General features: G+C 41.5%; 1 protein-coding gene, 1 long non-coding RNA gene and 1 pseudogene across 2 annotated transcripts; 1 reads left to right on the top strand and 2 right to left on the bottom strand.

Moving 5' to 3' along the window:
• Positions 1-596: 596 nt before the first annotated feature.
• LOC141765678 (uncharacterized) lies at positions 597-5,568 on the bottom strand. The gene is made up of 3 exons (XR_012593543.1): positions 5,335-5,568; positions 1,895-2,933; positions 597-1,415 (listed from the first exon to the last, which is right to left on the bottom strand). It is a non-coding gene; the product is annotated as an uncharacterized LOC141765678 (long non-coding RNA).
• A 1,198-nt stretch (positions 5,569-6,766) lies between these two features.
• Positions 6,767-9,793, top strand: LOC141765677 (UDP-glucuronosyltransferase 1A5 pseudogene; annotated as a pseudogene).
• A 5,846-nt stretch (positions 9,794-15,639) lies between these two features.
• LOC141767051 (intestine-specific homeobox) lies at positions 15,640-18,327 on the bottom strand. Its single transcript, XM_074634304.1, has 5 exons — positions 18,158-18,327; positions 18,014-18,070; positions 17,777-17,925; positions 16,945-17,058; positions 15,640-15,976 (listed from the first exon to the last, which is right to left on the bottom strand). The coding sequence occupies exons 1-5, from the start codon at positions 18,303-18,305 to the stop codon at positions 15,806-15,808; spliced, it is 639 nt and encodes a 212-aa protein (XP_074490405.1). The 5' UTR covers positions 18,306-18,327; the 3' UTR covers positions 15,640-15,805.
• Between the last annotated feature and the right edge of the window lie 631 nt (positions 18,328-18,958).

Genomic DNA, 18,958 nt, shown 5'->3' with positions numbered 1-18,958 from the left:
TACTTTAACGTAGAAAAATTATTAAAAGTTTAAACAGGTCACGAGATTTGGGACTTTATGGGGCCTATCATCCCCCTTCTTCTAACCTCACTATGGTCCTCAGACCTGAAGGAACTGGCCTTCTACCTCCAAGAGGTCAAGGCCCAGTTACGTGTTGGTTAATCTTGTGTGACAAAGAGAATTTCCAAACAGATGAGTTAAAGCATAATGATTCAATTTATTCCGAACAATCAATGTTGCATAAGTAAAATAAAAGAGTTTACAGATATCTGGATCCAATCAACGTGTCCCTGACAACATACAGTGCATGGGTCAGTTCGCGAAGTCTGAACCCCGAGCTATCCCTGATCCAGCCTATTCATGGTTTACACAATAGTAATATTCATGAACTTATGGCACGTGATGTTTTTGCTGCATATCTTCTTCTTTGTTTCTCCTTCTGACTCCTTTCTCTCTTTGACCTTGCAAAAAGAACAGAACGTGCGTCCTCCCTGTCCTCGCAAACACTTCATGCACAACAAATCCAACAATCAGGTTATTTCAGGTCATTGTAAGCACTTTTGTACATAGTAAATCCAACAGACCCCCCACCCCCAGCACCAGGCACACTGGTCAAAATGTCTTGCGAAATTTTCTAGTGAAGTCTTACTATTCCTCTTCTTACGGTTTTTGCCGCACTACTCCTGCCGCAGTGTTGCCAACACCTGTACAAAAAGTACATCAAAACGTGCGGAATGATCGGGAATGGTGTGCTATGACCTGTCTAAGAGATTCGCGTAGCGGCCTCTGAAAAAATCGCGCGAAAGCGCGATTTATTTGCTCGACAGGAATGAGTGGCAAATCGATGTGAAGAGAGCTCAAAAGCACTCCTCTTTGGGGCCATACAGAGTCGCCATACTGTAACGTAGAAAAATTATTAAAAGTTTAAACAGGTCACGAGATTTGGGACTTTATGGGGCCTATCATCCCCCTTCTTCTAACCTCACTATGGTCCTCAGACCCCCCCCCCCAGCACCAGGCACACTGGTCAAAATTTCTTGCGAAATTTTCTAGTGAAGTCTTACTATTCCTCTTCTTACGGTTTTTACTGCACTACTCCTGCTGCAGTGTTGCCAACACCTGTACAAAAAGTACATCAAAACGTGCGGAATGATCGGGAATGGTGTGCTATGACCTGTCTAAGAGATTCGCGTAGCGGCCTCCGAAAAAATCGCGCGAAAGCGCGATTTATTTGCTCGACAGGAATGAGTGGCAAATCGATGTGAAGAGAGCTCAAAAGCACTCCTCTTTGGGGCCATACAGAGTCGCCATACTTTAACGTAGAAAAATGATTAAAAGTTTTAACGGATCACGAGACTTGGGACTTTATTGGGCCTTTCATCCACCTTCTTAAAACCTCACTATGGTCCTGAGACCTGAAGGAACTGGCCTTCTACCTCCAAGAGGTCAAGGCCCAGTTACGTGTTGGTTAATCTTGTGTGACAAAGAGAATTTCCAAACAGATGAGTTAAAGCATAATGATTCAATTTATTCCGAACAATCAATGTTGCATAAGTAAAATAAAAGAGTTTACAGATATCTGGATCCAATCAACGTGTCCCTGACAACATACAGTGCATGGGTCAGTTCGCGAAGTCTGAACCCCGAGCTATCCCTGATCCAGCCTATTCATGGTTTACACAATAGTAATATTCATGAGCTTATGGCACGTGATGTTTTTGCTGCATATCTTCTTCTTTGTTTCTCCTTCTGACTCCTTTCTCTCTTTGACCTTGCAAAAAGAACAGAACGTGCGTCCTCCCTGTCCTCGCAAACACTTCATGCACAACAAATCCAACAATCAGGTTATTTCAGGTCATTGTAAGCACTTTTGTACATAGTAAATCCAACAGACCCCCCACCCCCAGCACCAGGCACACTGGTCAAAATGTCTTGCGAAATTTTCTAGTGAAGTCTTACTATTCCTCTTCTTACGGTTTTTGCCGCACTACTCCTGCCGCAGTGTTGCCAACACCTGTACAAAAAGTACATCAAAACGTGCGGAATGATCGGGAATGGTGTGCTATGACCTGTCTAAGAGATTCGCGTAGCGGCCTCTGAAAAAATCGCGCGAAAGCGCGATTTATTTGCTCGACAGGAATGAGTGGCAAATCGATGTGAAGAGAGCTCAAAAGCACTCCTCTTTGGGGCCATACAGAGTCGCCATACTTTAACGTAGAAAAATGATTAAAAGTTTTAACGGGTCACGAGACTTGGGACTTTATTGGGCCTTTCATCCACCTCCTTAAAACCTCACTATGGTCCTGAGACCCCTCCCCCCCCAGCACCAGGCACACTGGTCAAAATTTCTTGCGAAATTTTCTAGTTATTTTTAATATTACTTTTGCAACATTAAATGACATATTTATTCATTTATCGAGTCATTTATTTATTTATTCATTTATTTTTTATTTTGGCAGGTTACGTCCTCCATACTTTAATACTCATTTTATGGGATGCTAACAGTCAACACATCATTTAAATATGCTCACCTGTGGCTCAAACTTCCAGGACGCAGTGGGTCTCTTTCCTGCTAGTGCAGAGTACAAATAGGCCGAGAACCACGGAGAGCGGCGTGGTCGACAGTACAGCGTGGCGAAGACGTACTGGTTGCTATGACGTTGGCAGATCGGGGTCCCCGCCAGACCTTTAGGAGGCCAAGACTTATAGAAGAACTGCAGGCATGGAGCGAAATCCCCAACATCACACATGCACCACCCTGCAGCGAAGGCCAGGACGACCACGGCCAGAACGCAGCGATGTGACATGTTGTTAATGGACAGTTGGTGTTGGTGGTGAAATCCAGATGTGAAATGTCCAAACGTGTGTCATGCATTCACACAGAGAAATGCAGCGAGGCTTGAAAGGTCTTCTCCTTTTCAATGACACACGACCTTTAAGTGAAAGCAGAAGTTTAAGCGTTAGTTTCAGTCAGCAGGGAAGAAAGCCCCTCAATCTGCTTACTATGACTGTTGCACTTCAGTAAATTTCACTCAGAGAGACACAAAGACTTCCTCTTATATACGAAGAGTTGAGTTCAGAAGCAACAAATCAAAAGTGAACATGGCTCACATGACCCTGCTCACTGCTTGACCCCTAAAGTAGGGCCAAAGGTTTCACCCTTTTAGAACTAATGGCATTAGTCTGTTGAGCACAATCTAGCTTGTTATTATGAAACATTATGGACTGGACTTCTAACCCCCAAAAGGCACAACGAGACCACACACTGTTAACCATCAAACCAAATAAGTTAAATAGTTTCCAAGTTCTGCTCCGGAAACGAGGACGGACGGAAGGACGGACACGCGGAGCGCTATATAACCTCCTGTTTGATTATAATTTGCTGAAAGCTGCAGTGACCAGCACAATCTAGCTTGTTATTATGAAACATTATGGACTGGACTTCTAACCCCCAAAAGGCACAACGAGACCACACACTGTTAACCATCAAACCAAATTTGAAGCTCCTAAGTTAAATAGTTTCCAAGTTCTGCTCCGGAAATGAGGACGGACGGAAGGACGGACACGCGGAGCGCTATATAACCTCCTGTTTGATTATAATTTGCTGAAAGCTGCAGTGACCAGCTGTTTTAGGAAACTCACAGACAGAACAGGGAAGTCAGAGCAGGGCCGGCTTAACGCATACTGTATATGCCATATAGGCGGTCGCCTAGGGCGCCACCTTCTAGGGGGCTGCTGATCGCCGTCTCAAAAAATAAATAAATAAATATAATACATTTTTAAAAAAATGCCAGTGGGGGCCTTTCCTCAGTTTCTGCATTGAGGTAACAAATGAAGAAAGAAAGAAAAAAGAAAGAAAGAAAGAAAGAAATACAGAGAGAGGCTCCTCAGAATCGGGTTAGCAGCACGTACACTTGTTGACTTGTTGACTTGTTGACTTGTTGACTTGTATTTGCTGACTTGATTCTCCTTGAATTCAAAGACATAAATAAACCTCCAGTGTGAGTCATTCCTGGTCTCCAGTTCCACTTTTTCAGTCTCCAATTAATTACTCCCAAAATTCCTGAACATTAAAGGACCAATAGACGTATCATATCTGAGTGGAATCATGAGGCTCCCCCTGCTATTACTCAGTGGATTAATGAGGTAAATTCAAGTGCTCCCTTGGAAAAAATAATAATAATAATGTGCTGTTTTTTTTTTTTTACATTTAATTAATGAATTATTTCAGTTATTTATATATTATTTTTTAAGGTTTCTATCTTACTACCATGAATTACAGTATTGTAGTATTTATTACCTTTCATTTTAACTTATTCATTAAAATAGTTTTACAATTATTATTATTATTATTATTATTATTATTATTATTATTATTATTGTTGTTATTGTTATTATTATTATTATTATTATCATTTATTTTTATTTTATTTTTTTGTTTTATTTATTTTAAAATTTGTATTTATTTTATTATTATAATTTTTTGTAGTATGGCACCGGTGTTATGTTTTGTTATGTTTGTTATGCTATGTTTGAAAAAAAGGAATAAAAATAATTTTCAAAAAAAACAAAAAAAAAACATCAAGCACCAATTATTTATTTGTATTTTGATAAATACAGTAATTTATGAAAGAAAAAAAATTGTCTTAAAATTTTTTAACCGAACCGAAAACCTCCTTGGTGGAGGTAAAAAAGAAAGTACTCAAATGTTAAAAGTTCCCTCTCCTTGACAAAATATTTTTCTTGTCAGTGAATGTTTTGCAGGATGATGCAGGTCACAGCAGGTCACAGCAAAAAACTGTGGGAGTAAAATATCGTGTTACTCTGTGTGTGTGTGTGTGTGTGTGTGTGTGTGTGTGTGTGTGTGTGTGTGTGTGTGTGTGTGTGTGTGTGTGTGCAGCACAGAAAGGTTGGGCTCTGTGGTTGAACTCTTTGCCTCTCCTCCCCTTCAAAATACCCACATACGTGCCAAGAATGAAGACCACCCTCCCCCAACTCCCTCTCCTCCTTATATAACACAGTAATCAGGTTTGGAGTTTGGATTCTCTTCCATGCAGACGCTGGGCTTCACTGGTCCAGAGCAGGCGCAAAGTTAATTTCTCAACTGTTACAGGCATTTAAGGTAAGTTATAACACTTCTTATTTTCTTGCAATACATCAGCAACTCAGTTAAATGCTGCCACAGCATTACTGAAAAGAGGAGACACTAACTTGTGCAGGACAGAAAGTATGCAACTGGTGTTTTAACTTTCTCATGCAGAAAGGTACCGGGACACTTGAAGGTATGTTGTGAATGGAGACTCTGCTGAATGCAGATGGTGAGATTATACAGACCGTAACAGCAGGTATTAGTTAGCCCACCATGCAATCATCTGGACCTTGATCCGTCAAAGCAACATTTCAGGCTTTCCTTGTAGGGCAGGCTCTGTGTAGTCGTTTCCCTCTGGTTTCAGCTGTAAATCCCAGCAAGAATCCTGTAATCCTGTAAATCCTGTATTTCTTTACGCAGACTCGGGGTGGATGGAGTAGATCACAACATCATGTTTTCATTTTACCAGGCTGTGTTGGAGAGCATCCCGAGGTATGGGATGTCGGCGTGGTACGGCAACCTCTCTGAGCAGTTGAAATCTCAGCTTGCTCGTCTGGTTCAGACTGCCATGAAGGTTACGGGGGAGGACTGACAACCTCTCCTTCCAGTCAATATGTGAGCAGACTGTTCTTTGGCAAGCGCAGAGAGTATTGTAGGACCCATCTCACATCCTCCACTCTGAGTATGAGCTCTTAACCATCTGGCAGACGATACAGAGTCCCTCGATGCAAACTGAACCGTTTTAAGAACCCGTTTGTGCACCTCCATCAAAATCTTAAATTTTAAATAATGTTTCTTGAGGCTGAGGGTTGTGCAATAGCGTCATGGTGTTCTTATTCTTATTTTATCTTTTATTTATTCTGTTTTTAGATAGTTCTTGTGCAATATGAGTAATGTGCAATATATGTTGTTCGAGGTTTACATTGTTTGTGTTTCTCTGTTTACATGTGGATTGTTGTTTGTTTTTATTTATTGATGCTGCTGTGGAGACAGCTGGAGCACAGAGTCCAAAACAAATATCCCCAAGGGGACAATAAAGTGTATCGTATCGTATCGTATTGCAACTTGAACGGAAACGGACAAAATGTTGTGGCTGAGATGACAAAGAGTCGCAGAACAGAAGTTAATGCATAGCATCGCGCCGAAAATGGGGTGAAACTTTATAGCGTATCCACCCGGGTGTCATCTTTTCCATCACTGCCGGAGCTGGAGTTGATAAGTAACCTGTGACTACTGCTTGTTATTTGTTCCGAGAATGAATGACGATTGTAACCTTTCCCACTGAAGACAAAAGACAAATGTTGGTGTGGTTTTTTGTCCAGTGGGGAAGGGTCTTTAGTATGTCAGTGGGAAGGAATTCAATAAAGATAATAAACACATCAAGCGTGTCTCTGGCCCTGTTCAGACCCACGGATCCCAGCGGGACGTCAGTTGAGTAGGCGGTCCTTAATGTGGCCAAGGACACATTCACTACACTCTGCTAAAAGAATGAGATCATATGTGATCCAGACCACCTCTGAATGTGGTTTGAAAGATCAGATCTCAATGCATCTTCAATGCTTCTTGAGTGCGTTCAAACCTGTACTTAGAGCTGTCCACTTGTGATCCGATCACCCTCATCATAAATTTGTGGTTACTCACATTAAACTTGTATATTTGTTCCTTCCCTCATGGCTAATCCATGGGGTGTATCCCAGGTGTTTCCCTTCTGCTTCTGGTGGTGAGTGTGTCCTTCCTGTCGAGCCCCAGTGTAGAGGGCGGAAAGATCCTGGTGTTCCAGGTGGATGGCAGCCACTGGGTCACCATGAACCTGCTGATCCAGAGCCTCCACGCCAGGGGCCACGAGGTCACCGTGGTCCACACCGCCACGAGCTGTTACGTCAAAGAAAACGCCCCGCATTACCGCTCCATCACCGTCACCTTACCGGGAGCCATCAGCATAGAGGAGCAGGACTTCTTCGTAACCTTCCTGGTCAAGATGCTGGCGATCCACAAAGAAGGGGGGTCGGTTATCGGCTTCTTGAAGTTTTACTGGGAAATGCTCTTCACGCTGTCGGACATCCACCGACAGGCCAGCATGTTAGAGGTGGAAATATTTGAGAACAAGACTCTGATGCAGAGTCTTCGTGACACCCAGTTTGACATGGTTCTTATGGACCCGGGGTTGCCCGTTGGAGTTTTGGTGGCTCATGAACTTAAGCTGCCGACTGTTTTTAACGTGAGGTGGATCACCAGTGGAGAGGGCCATTTCTTGGTGGCTCCATCGCCAACATCCTACGTTCCAACTTCAGGATACGCCGCGTCGGATAAGATGACATTTGAGCAGCGTGTCAAGAACGCATTGTTCTATTTTCTCAACACATGCATTGACAAGATTATAGTATGCCCTCACTATGATAGACTGGTAGACAGGTACTTTGGTCCAGATGTGAACTTCTATCACCTTCTACAAGGAGCAGACATCTGGCTCATGAGGGTGGACTTCGTCTTTGAATTCCCCAGACCCACCATGCCGAACATCGTCTACATTGGCGGTTTTCAGTGCAAGCCTTCAGAGCCTTTATCGTCAGAGCTGGAGGAGTTCGTTCAAAGTTCAGGAGAGCACGGAGTCGTCCTGATGTCTCTCGGCGCGCTTGTCAAAGGCCTTCCTGTAGAAATGACCTCCGAAATCGCTGCTGCCTTGGCCCAAATTCCTCAGAAGGTCATATGGATGCATGTTGGTGAGCCCCCCAACAATTTGGGCAACAACACCCTACTGGTGAAATGGATGCCCCAGAACGACCTCTTGGGTCACCCAAAGATTAAAGCCTTAGTGGCTCACGGTGGCTCCAATGGGATCTACGAGTCCATCTACCACGGAGTGCCGGTAGTAGGCATCCCTCTTCTGTTCGACCAGTTTGATAACGTTTTGAGAGTGGAGGCGCGAGGAGCCGCTAAGGTGGTGGATACGAGCAAACTCACTCGTCAGAACTTTCTGGAAGCGTTACAAGAAGTTCTCCGCGATCCGTCCTACAGGAACAACATGAAGCGTCTCTCTGCTCTCCAGCGGGATAAACCGATGCATCCTCTGGAGATGGCCGTTTACTGGATCGAGTTTGTCATTAGGCACAAAGGAGCGTCACATTTACGCACTGAGTCTTATAAGATGCCGTGGTACGTCTACTATTCTGTGGATGTTTTATGCTTTTTGATAGCAGTCTTGTTGATGCTGACGGCAATTTTTGTGGGATCAATACAATTCCTTTGCATTCGACTGTGCGGGAGGAGAAAGACCAAACAGGAGTAGTTACTGACTCCACACGTCAGATTAGTGTACAATTGTGTACAGATATTCGTGGCTGCAAGACTGTGAATCCTAATGACTTTGGTGATCCACTGACTTCATTTAGCACTACCATAAAGTTGACATTTGTGGTTTTAAGAGAAATGTCTTGACAACTATTGGATGGATTGCCATGAAATTAATGTTTCTCTCAGGATGAATCAAAATAACTCTGGTGATGTCTTAACGTTTCATGTAGCTTAATTAGCCCTATACTTTGGTTTATGACCAAATACCTGCAAAACTAATGACATTCCCATCATCCTACATGGTGAACATGGTAAACATTATACCTGCTCAGGGTTCAATGTTAATATTTTTACTTCTGTGTGGGTCAGAAATCTACTTGCCTGAAGTAAATTTGTATTTGTCCCTATATAAATTGTTTTATTTATTAGCCATTATCAAATAACAACAAAATTAAGTGTCATGTTTAATCTTTATTGACCTTTATTAAATTAATTTACTTGCATTTATAGTTCACATAATATTCTCTCAGTCTGATTTATATGGAGGACGGAACCTGCCAAAATAATAATAATATGAATAAATAAATAAATGCTTAAACACATAAATTAATACAGACATTTTTAAAATAAATGAATGCAAAAATAAATATATGAATACAAATAAATGCAAGAGTAAGATAAAGAAGGAAATTAGTACAAAGGTAAATAAATAAAAAAGCAAATTTAAACAGAAATATCAATTTATACCACATTTTATCAATTGATTAATGCCTACATTTATTTTTAATATTATTTTTGCTACTTTTAATGACATATTTATTTATTTTTTATTTTGGCAGGTTTCGTCCTCCATAGCCTTAGGCCTGTATCTCACAGAGCACATTTTGCAGGTAGCACATAAGAGGGATTTTCTTTCCTAAACATGTCAACAATTATCTTAATCACGTTAAAGATTTAAAATTGCATCCTAACACACAGAATAAAAAAGTAATTAAGCTCAAGATACGTGTAAATGTTTTGGAGCTTCTAACCATCAAAATCTAAAAAATGTTGGATGCAAAAACATAAAAACATCTGCATACTTTTCACAATTGCCTAAATCAAATGGAGAACAGTAGATGTTGATTTCTTTTCAGCAGACAACTGTGTGCCTGTACTTACTTCCAACAGCAAAATATCTGTTTTTAGTTGCACTATTAGTAGTTTTAAAAGTATTTGAATTGTTTTAAGTCGTGGTGTGTCGATCTGAAATTTAACAAGAACAAAAACGCACTTATTTCATGTTTGTTTGCTTTTATAAGAATCAACATTTCAAAATGAATGCTGCAACTTTATGTTGTGTATCATCACTTGAAGTAAGAAGATGCAGTCTGTTATTGAAATTTATACTTGAAAATAAAAAAAGTAAGAAAAGACTTGTCAGATATTGTCTTTATTTCCTGCATTAGAACAAAGACAAACTGGACTCTGAAGACTATTAACAGGAAACTAAACACTCCTCATGGCCCCCAATCACCATGGCAACCACTGACAGACGCACGCAGCGAAAGGGCCTACAGTGATGACCTCACTATGGACCTCAGACAGTCTGAATCTGCCAACCCCTCCACCCGCACAACCCCTAGTCCCCACCCATCCCCCCCAGCACCAGGCACACTGGTCAAAATTTCTTGCGAAATTTTCTAGTTCCAGTGTGCCTAGAAGCACAAGGCAAAGCCTTGTGCAAAGCACACTGGTCTATTATTCGACGGGCTTATTCTTCCGCTGCTTCTGCCTAAACTTTGCCGCGCTACTCCTCCGGCAGCGTCTCATGAACAATCTAAGCGATAGGAGTCACGGTTTCTGTCGTAGAAGCACTTTTATGACATGTACGTCTCTGGTTAACTCCTATTATAAACTGCCCCACTGCAGCAGTTGCCAATCGCCACGGCAACTTCAGATTGCTGCTAGACAGCTGATTCACATTAGCCAATCAGAGCAGGCTGACTAACACACTTGCTTTATGCAAATGTATGTATACATCTATTATTGGAAATCAATTAACAACTGCCTGTATTCGGCCTCCGAAAAAATCGCGTGAAAGCGCGATTTATTTGCTCGACATGAATGAGTGGCAAATCGATGTGAAGAGAGCTCAAAAACACTCCTCTTTAGGGCCGTACAGAGTCGCCATACTTTAACATAGAAAAATGATTAAAAGTTTAACGGGTCACGAGACTTGGGACTTTATTGGGCCTTTCATCCACCTTCTTAAAACCTCACTATGGTCCTCAGACCCCCCCCCCAGCACTGGTCAAAATTTCTTGCGAAATTTTCTCGTGAAGTCTTACTATTCCTCTTCTTACGGTTTTTGCCGCGCTACTCCTCCCTCAGCGTTGCCAACAATGCCTGGAAGGCACGTTCACATTCATCATTCCATATCACTTTCGAGGTTGATTTTTTTGTTAGTTCGGTGAGTGGTGCCGCCAATGTAGAGAAATGGGGAACAAACCTTCTGTACCACCCCACCAGTCCTAAAAAGGATCTCACTTGCTTCTTGGTCAGGGGTCTTGGAATCATCTGTATGGCCTTTATCTTGTCTATTTGTGGCCTTATCTGCCCACGGCCGACCAGGTACCCAAGGTATTTCACCTCCTCCTGAGCCCAGGAACACTTGTTTGCATTCAGGGTCAGCCCAGCTTCCTGTATCTTGCTTAGGACGATTTCAAGATGCTGCAAGTGTTCTTCCCAGGATTCACTGTAGATTACCACATCATCAAGATAGGCAGCTGAAAACCTGGAGCAATCATTAAGAACAATGTCCATTAATCTTTGAAAGGTCGCAGGTGCGCCATGAAGGCCAAAGAGTAACACAGTGTACTGGCACAAGCCCATCCCTGGAATCTGGAACGCTGTGTATTCTTTGCAAGATGGGTCATGGGGCACTTGCCAGTAACCTTTACAATGATTAATGGACATTGTTCTTAATGATTGCTAGAAGCACAAGGCAAAGCCTTGTGCAAAGCACACTGGTCTATTATTCGACGGGCTTAATTCCAGTGTCATAGCACACCATTTTCTTCTCGGAAACCGCTGCGCGAATCTCTTAGCCAGGTCATAGCACACGATTCCTGATCATTCCGCACGTTTTGATGTATTTTTTGTACAGGTGTTGGCAACGCTGCCGGAGGAGTAGCGTGCCAAAGTTTGGCAGAAGAAGAATAAGAAATAAGCCCGACGAATAATAGACCAGTGTGCTTTGCACAAGGCTTTGCCTTGTGCTTCTAGGCACACTGGAATAAGCCCGACGAATAATAGACCAGTGTGCTTTGCACAAGGCTTTGCCTTGTGCTTCTAGGCACACTGGAACTAGAAAATTTCGCAAGAAATTTTGACCAGTGTGCCTGGTACTTGGGGATGGGTGGGGGTGGGCAGATTCAGACTGTCTGAGGTCCATAGTGAGGTCATAACTGTAGGCCCTTTCGCTGCGTGCGTGTCTGTCAGTGGTTGCCATGGTGATTGGGGGGCCGTGAGGAGTGTTTAGTTTCCTGTTAACATACAGTAAGAGTTGAGGGATTTTATTTTGAAAAGTAGGTGAATGCCTTTGCCTTGTGCTTCTATGCACACTGGAATGATGGGACCACTGAAGAAGGAGGTGCAGATGATGTTGGACATGGGAGTCTTTGAACCATCCAGAAGTGAGTGGTCAAACCCCATAGTGCTTGTTCCCAAGAAAAATTGTACTCAACCTCGGTTCTGTTCAGACATGAGGAAACTGAACAGTATTTCCTGTTTTGATTCATATCCCATGCCCCGTATTGATGAGCTGCTAGAGAGAATCGGGAAAGCCAACTACATCACAGCATTAGACCTTTGTAAAGGTTACTGGCAAGTGCCTCTTGACCCATCTTGCAAAGAATACACAGCGTTCCAGATTTCAGGGATGGGCTTGTTCCAGTACACTGTGTTACTCTTTGGCCTTCATGGCGCACCTGCGACCTTTCAAAGATTAATGGACATTGTTCTTAATGATTGCTCCAGGTTTTCAGCTGCCTATCTTGATGATGGATGAAGGTTACTGGCAAGTGCCTCTTGACCCATCTTGCAAAGAATACACAGCGTTCCAGATTCCAGGGATGGGCTTGTTCCAGTACACTGTGTTACTCTTTGGCCTTCATGGCGCACCTGCGACCTTTCAAAGATTAATGGACATTGTTCTTAATGATTGCTCCAGGTTTTCAGCTGCCTATCTTGATGATGTGGTAATCTACAGTGAATCCTGGGAAGAACACTTGCAGCAACTTGAAATCGTCCTAAGCAAGATACAGGAAGCTGGGCTGACCCTGAATGCAAACAAGTGTTCCTGGGCTCAGGAGGAGGTGAAATACCTTGGGTACCTGGTCGGCCGTGGGCAGATAAGGCCACAAATAGAGAAGATAAAGGCCATACAGATGATTCCAAGACCCCTGACCAAGAAGCAAGTGAGATCCTTTTTAGGACTGGTGGGGTGGTACAGAAGGTTTGTTCCCCATTTCTCTACATTGGCGGCACCACTCACCGAACTAACAAAAAAATCAACCTCGAAAGTGATATGGAATGATGAATGTGAACGTGCCTTCCAGGCATTGTTGGCAACGCTGAGGGAGGAGTAGCGCGGCAAAAACCGTAAGAAGAGGAATAGTAAGACTTCACTAGAAAATTTCGCAAGAAATTTTGACCAGTGTGCCTGGTGCTGGGGGGGGTCTGAGGACATAAGTGAGGTTATAAGAAGGGGGATGATAGGCCCCATAAAGTCCCAAATCTCGTGACCTCTTTAAACTTTTAATAATTTTTCTACGTTAAAGTATGGCGACTCTTTATGGCCCTAAAGAGGAGTGTTTTTGAGCTCTCTTCACATCGATTTGCCACTCATTCCTATGGAGCAAAGAAATCTCGCTTACGCGCAATTTTTTCGGAGACCGCTACGCGAATCTCTTAGACAGGTCATAGCACACCATTCCCGATCATTCTGTCATTGGTTGCCATGGTGATTGGGGGGCCGTGAGGAGTGTTTAGTTTCCTGTTAACATACAGTAAGAGTTGAGGGATTTTATTTTGAAAAGTAGGTGAATACCTAGTTCCTGTTATCATACAATGAGAGTTGGGGGCTTTTAATCACAGGTGTAATTGATCACATTAATTATGGCCCTGATCCATTGAAGCCTGGTTTACAGCATGCTGGCTCACTTAAATGGCGTGATACAGTAAATAGTGTGCGTGTGTGTGTGTGTGTGTGTGTGGGTGTGTTAGTCAGCCTGCTCTGATTGGCTAATGTGAATCAGCTGTCTAGCAGCAATCTGAAGTTGCCGTGGCGATTGGCAACTGCTGCAGTGGGGCAGTTTATAATAGGAGTTAACCAGAGACGTACATGTCATAAAAGTGCTTCTACGACAGAAACCGTGACTCCTATCGCTTAGATTGTTCATGAGACCAGTTAGGAGTTTCTGATGAACAAATGGTTCGACATTTGGGTCTGTAGTTTCAAAAATGTGACCTCGGCGGCAGTTTCGAAAAGTAGTAACTTTTTTCTCTGATCCAAAAAATTCTGTGAAATTTAATATGGGGCCCTATGGGAGCGAAGCCTGCAGTTGCTCTCACGTTCAGGCATGTGTCGCCAAATGTGTAAGTCCGACTGATTCCATAGCTACATGTTTGCGACCGGCACAAAAATACCTACGTTTTGATGTATTAATTGTGTATGAGGAGTGGACGTTGTGGGCTACAGAGCAATTTGTTCGGAAAATTTTCAAAAGATTTCAAAGCTTTCCCGCACTCTAGCGATGATGTCACGCGCTCTAGCCCTTAACGACCCACGCAATACACACCCATTATAAAATCTGAAACGGTCTGAAAATTTCACAAAACGTAAACTGCGATTTCGTGTAAACCGTGCCAGCTATCAAAAAATTTCCATTTGGCCAAATAAAGTCCCAAGTCTCGTGACCCGTTTAAACTTTTAATCCCGTTTCTACGTTAAAGTATGGCGACTCTGTATGGCCCCAAAGAGGAGTGTTTATAAGCACTCTTCACGTCGATTTTCAATGGAGCAAAAAAATCGCGCTTTTCTCGGAAACCGCTGCGCGAATCTCTTAGCCAGGTCATAGCACACGATTCCCGATCATTCCGCACGTTTTGATGTATTTTTTGTACAGGTGTTGGCAACGCTGCCGGAGGAGTAGCGCGGCAAAGTTTGCAGAAGAAGAATAAGAAAATAAGCCCGACGAATAATAGACCAGTGTGCTTTGCACAAGGCTTTGCCTTGTGCTTCTAGGCACACTGGAATAAGCCCGACGAATAATAGACCAGTGTGCTTTGCACAAGGCTTTGCCTTGTGCTTCTAGGCACACTGGAATAAGCCCGCAGGATAATAGACCAGTGTGCTTTGCACAAGGCTTTGCCTTGTTCTTCTAGGCACACTGGAATAAGCCCGACGAATAATAGACCAGTGTGCTTTGCACAAGGCTTTGCCTTGTGCTTCTAGGCACACTGGAATAAGCCCGCAGGATAATAGACCAGTGTGCTTTGCACAAGGCTCTGCCTTGTGCTTCTAGGCACACTGGAATAAGCCCGACGAATAATAGACCAGTGTGCTTTGCACAAGGCTTTGCCTTGTGCTTCTAGGCACACTGGAATAAGAAGCAGGTTTCACAGAGACAGTTAAAGTACAAGTTATTATGGGAGAGGTTGTGAAATACATTTACAGAACAGTAGCCTGATGTGTAATATCGCTTTAACAAAATAAATAATGATGAATCAAGACATCCATTTACACAGTTTTTTAAAAACTTTTTGTCCATTTAAGTGCCAACTACATATACAGCACCAACACACAGTAACTGTCTATACGCAGCTGGTATTTCCCCTTTGATCCTATTCAACAAGTTCTCTAAATCCCTCCAGCTGACCTGCCAATAACCCCCGATTTACGAGCCCAAATTAAGATAAGGACAGGTTGTCAGAAAGTCAAACAGATGAACAGTTTATGGCAGCTCTGTATCTTATCGCTGACAAGGAAGTGTGGTGTCATGAAAAAATCAAAACGCTCTCCTGCACAATAACACAGCAGAAATACAGCTCTCTACCGAGAAGCATTCCGCAGTAAAGTGCCCTCACACCTTGACTTGTACGAATACATCGGTACAGACTTATCACAAGGCCTTTTATTGTAAAGAAAGCCGACTGCTTTCAGTAGTCAGCCAGGATAGTCATTTAGAACTTTATTGATAAATTCAAAAAATGTTGAGTTGTTAACATGTACACTTTATTTCAGGTTGTCAACACAGTATAATACAACACATCTGTCAGTTATTACAGATTACAGTCTGCAGTAGTTTTGTGTATCACCAGAAACTCATTACGATGTGATTTAACACAATGGTGTCATCATTTGTAAGAATACTGAAGTTGCTATCTGTCTGTCCCCAGCGGGTCAAAATACAGAGTCCTGTGATCTGGGGAATGTGTGCTGGTCAGCAAGGCGGGTGTTGATGTGGCTTTGAGGAACAGCCTTGATTGAAGGGGTTTAGGTAAGCAGCATGGCAGCCAGCACGCTGCCTGAGGCTGGGGATCCTGTAACAGCTGGGAGAGTACACACATACTGATGAGAAGTTATCTCAAAGAAATCACTGAGAAAGCCACACAGCACAGTATGGTCACTTTTGATTCGGTACATGCTTCAGTCAATTTTCCAGTATCAAATCACAGATTTATAAAAAGATTGATGTTGTGTGTATATACAGTATGTATATATGTGTGTGTATATATATATATATGTGTGTGTGTGTGTATATATGTATGTACTGTATAAATGTATACTGTATGTGTGTATATATATGTGTGTGTGTGTGTGTGTATATATATTATAATGTGTATGTGTGTGTATATGTACAGTATATACAGTATATGTATGTGTGTATATATTTGTTTATGTACAGTATATACAGTATATGTATGTGAATATGTGTATATACAGGTATATGTGTGTATAGGTATATATATATGTGTGTATATGTGTATATGTATATATGTGTATATAAAATATATGTGTGTGTGTGTATATATGTATATATATAGCATATAGCAGCATATTTGCCCACTATGTTGATAAGAGTATTGAATGCTTGACAAATCTCCCTTTAAGGTACATTTTGAACAGATAAAAAATGTGTGATTAATTTGTGAATATAAATAAATAATAAATATTTTAATCGGTTGACAGCCCTTATATGTATATATGTATATATGTATATATAATATATATGTATGTATATATGTATTCACTTTAATTTATTATTTTCATTTCAATTAAATTAAATTAGACTTTTATTTTATTTTTTATGCTGTTTTCATTATTTTACCATCTTTAAAAATGTATTTTAATATTGTTTGAATTGTCAGTTCTTTTCTTTTTTTATTCGCAAGGCACTTTCTTTGAGCTGCATTTTGTGTATGAGAGATGATATGGGCGTATAATGGAGATGGTTATATGGTGCATTTAAACAAATAATGCTTGTGTACCATTTACAAAATCAATAATGTTGTGTTACCTCATAATAAAGCAGGTGATGACTGGCTGGCTGTATGTGCTGTCTGGTCATCAGTTCTATGTCCTTCAGTGTTTCTGCCTTCCTCCATTTGGCTCTGCGGTTCTGAAACCAAATCTGATGCACAAACAACACAATGTGAAATACATTTACCTAGAATAACCAACCAACAATAACTTGTACTCACAACTTAGCCATATATATGTAGCAGAGTAAAGAAAGACCTATGGTATTTGTTATCACTTTCCTCTGAGAACAATGAATGATCAATTCTTTTGGTACACACCTTTATCCTGTAATGTGTCATTTATCATTTGGGAGGTGCCTTATGTAAGCAACCGTCCAAAGACCAGTACTATTGTTCCATTGATGACTACTTAGTATATTCAGCCAATTGTTTAAGAACATTCACTGAATAGTTAGTAACCCTAGTTTGACTTATTGACTCATTTTACAAGCATAATAAAGTGGCCATTGTTTGTTGATTTGACCAAACTTAATCATAAATGGAATAAAAGTATGATACAGGTTTGACAAAGTACACTAAATTGTTGCTATTATGGAGATTTGGATGTTATCAGAATAATCTCACATTATTAAATATTGCCTGATGTTAACATATTGACTATAGCACTGTTTAAACAAACCAATCATTCATGTATTATTTAATGCTGCCATGATGATTCTTGGTAGAAACATACAAACAAAAACTGTCACTCATGGATACCAGTGTGTATGCTTGCTCCTTTCTAAAACTGGCAAAAGACAGTAAAAGTCGAAAAAATACGCTCAAGTTAATTATCACCAGTGATGAGCTGCACGTGTCCTGCTGTACCTGTATTCGTCCCTCAGTGAGGTGCAGGAGAGAGGCTAACTGCTCTCTGCTGTTGACGTCTGGGTAGTGAGTCTGCTGGAAGACTATCTCCAGCTCCTGCACCTGGAACGGTGTGAAAGTGACCCTCGTTTGCCTCTTTTTCCTCTGACCTGTAAACACATTATTGTCATTGATATCTTCCTCATCATCCAGCATCATGTTTCCTCTTCTTTCACCTCCATAAATCATAATACTCACTCATGCAGTCTGTGGTGGCTTTTGGAGACTCTTCAAGTAGTCTCATTTGAGGAGTTTCTATTGACAGAGAGAATTTTTTTTTTTTTTGTAATTTAACAACTCTTTTTGGGAGAGCTTTTAAAAAAAGTAATAAAAGAAACGTACCCGCACATGAGAGTTGGTTAGATATTCTGGTGTCCTCCTTGATAACAGACCAGTTGCGATTAACTCTTTTCTCTCTTCTGACACATGTGGGCCTCCTCAGAATTTCTTCAATCGAGTGGGATAATTTTTTGCGTGGCTGTGATTCCATATCTGTATCTCCTCTGTTCCACATTTCCAGCAGTTTATCCCCCGCCATCAGCACCTTCGTCATCCGGTGTTTCTTTGTAGTACAGTACTTTATTCACCAGTATTCAGGAGCTCAAAATATCCTCTGATGAACACCTCCCAGGCTAAGAAAACTGTTGTTCTCTGACTTCTTTTTCTTCTTCTCCTCTCTGTCTTTGTTGCACTCTATACTCTGCAAGGTGAGGACAGTGAGGTTGCCTTTTCTTCCGTAGCGTAGTGATGTCACCAAGTAACACATTTGCATAACAGCTAGTTTGGCACTACCTGGGCTGAGTATACTCCCCCTGCCAAGTAAACTGCTTTATGTGTAAAATCAGTGGAGTGCACCTTTTTAATATATCGACGCTATACATATGTGCAAATATGTGAAGTTAAAAAACGAATTGAACTAAACTTATTGAACTTAACATTACTGACACTCATGAGTCACAAAATGTGCCTCACATGTATCTCTCATGGTCTTTAAACTAACGTGTGTGGAGTCATGGGTTTTTCATCCAGTAAGGATAGATAACTTCATTGTTGTGTTGTTATTCAACTATGTTTGGTGCTGTTTAAGTGATACAATATTATTTTTCTATCTGTCCTTGATCACAGAACAGTATAGTAGAGGAT

The sequence above is a fragment of the Sebastes fasciatus genome, chromosome 4 (genome assembly GCF_043250625.1).
Source record: "Sebastes fasciatus isolate fSebFas1 chromosome 4, fSebFas1.pri, whole genome shotgun sequence".
Lineage (NCBI taxonomy): Eukaryota > Metazoa > Chordata > Actinopteri > Perciformes > Sebastidae > Sebastes > Sebastes fasciatus.
The sequence above is the reverse complement of the archived record's forward strand: the minus strand, read 5'-3'. Positions and strand labels throughout refer to the sequence as shown.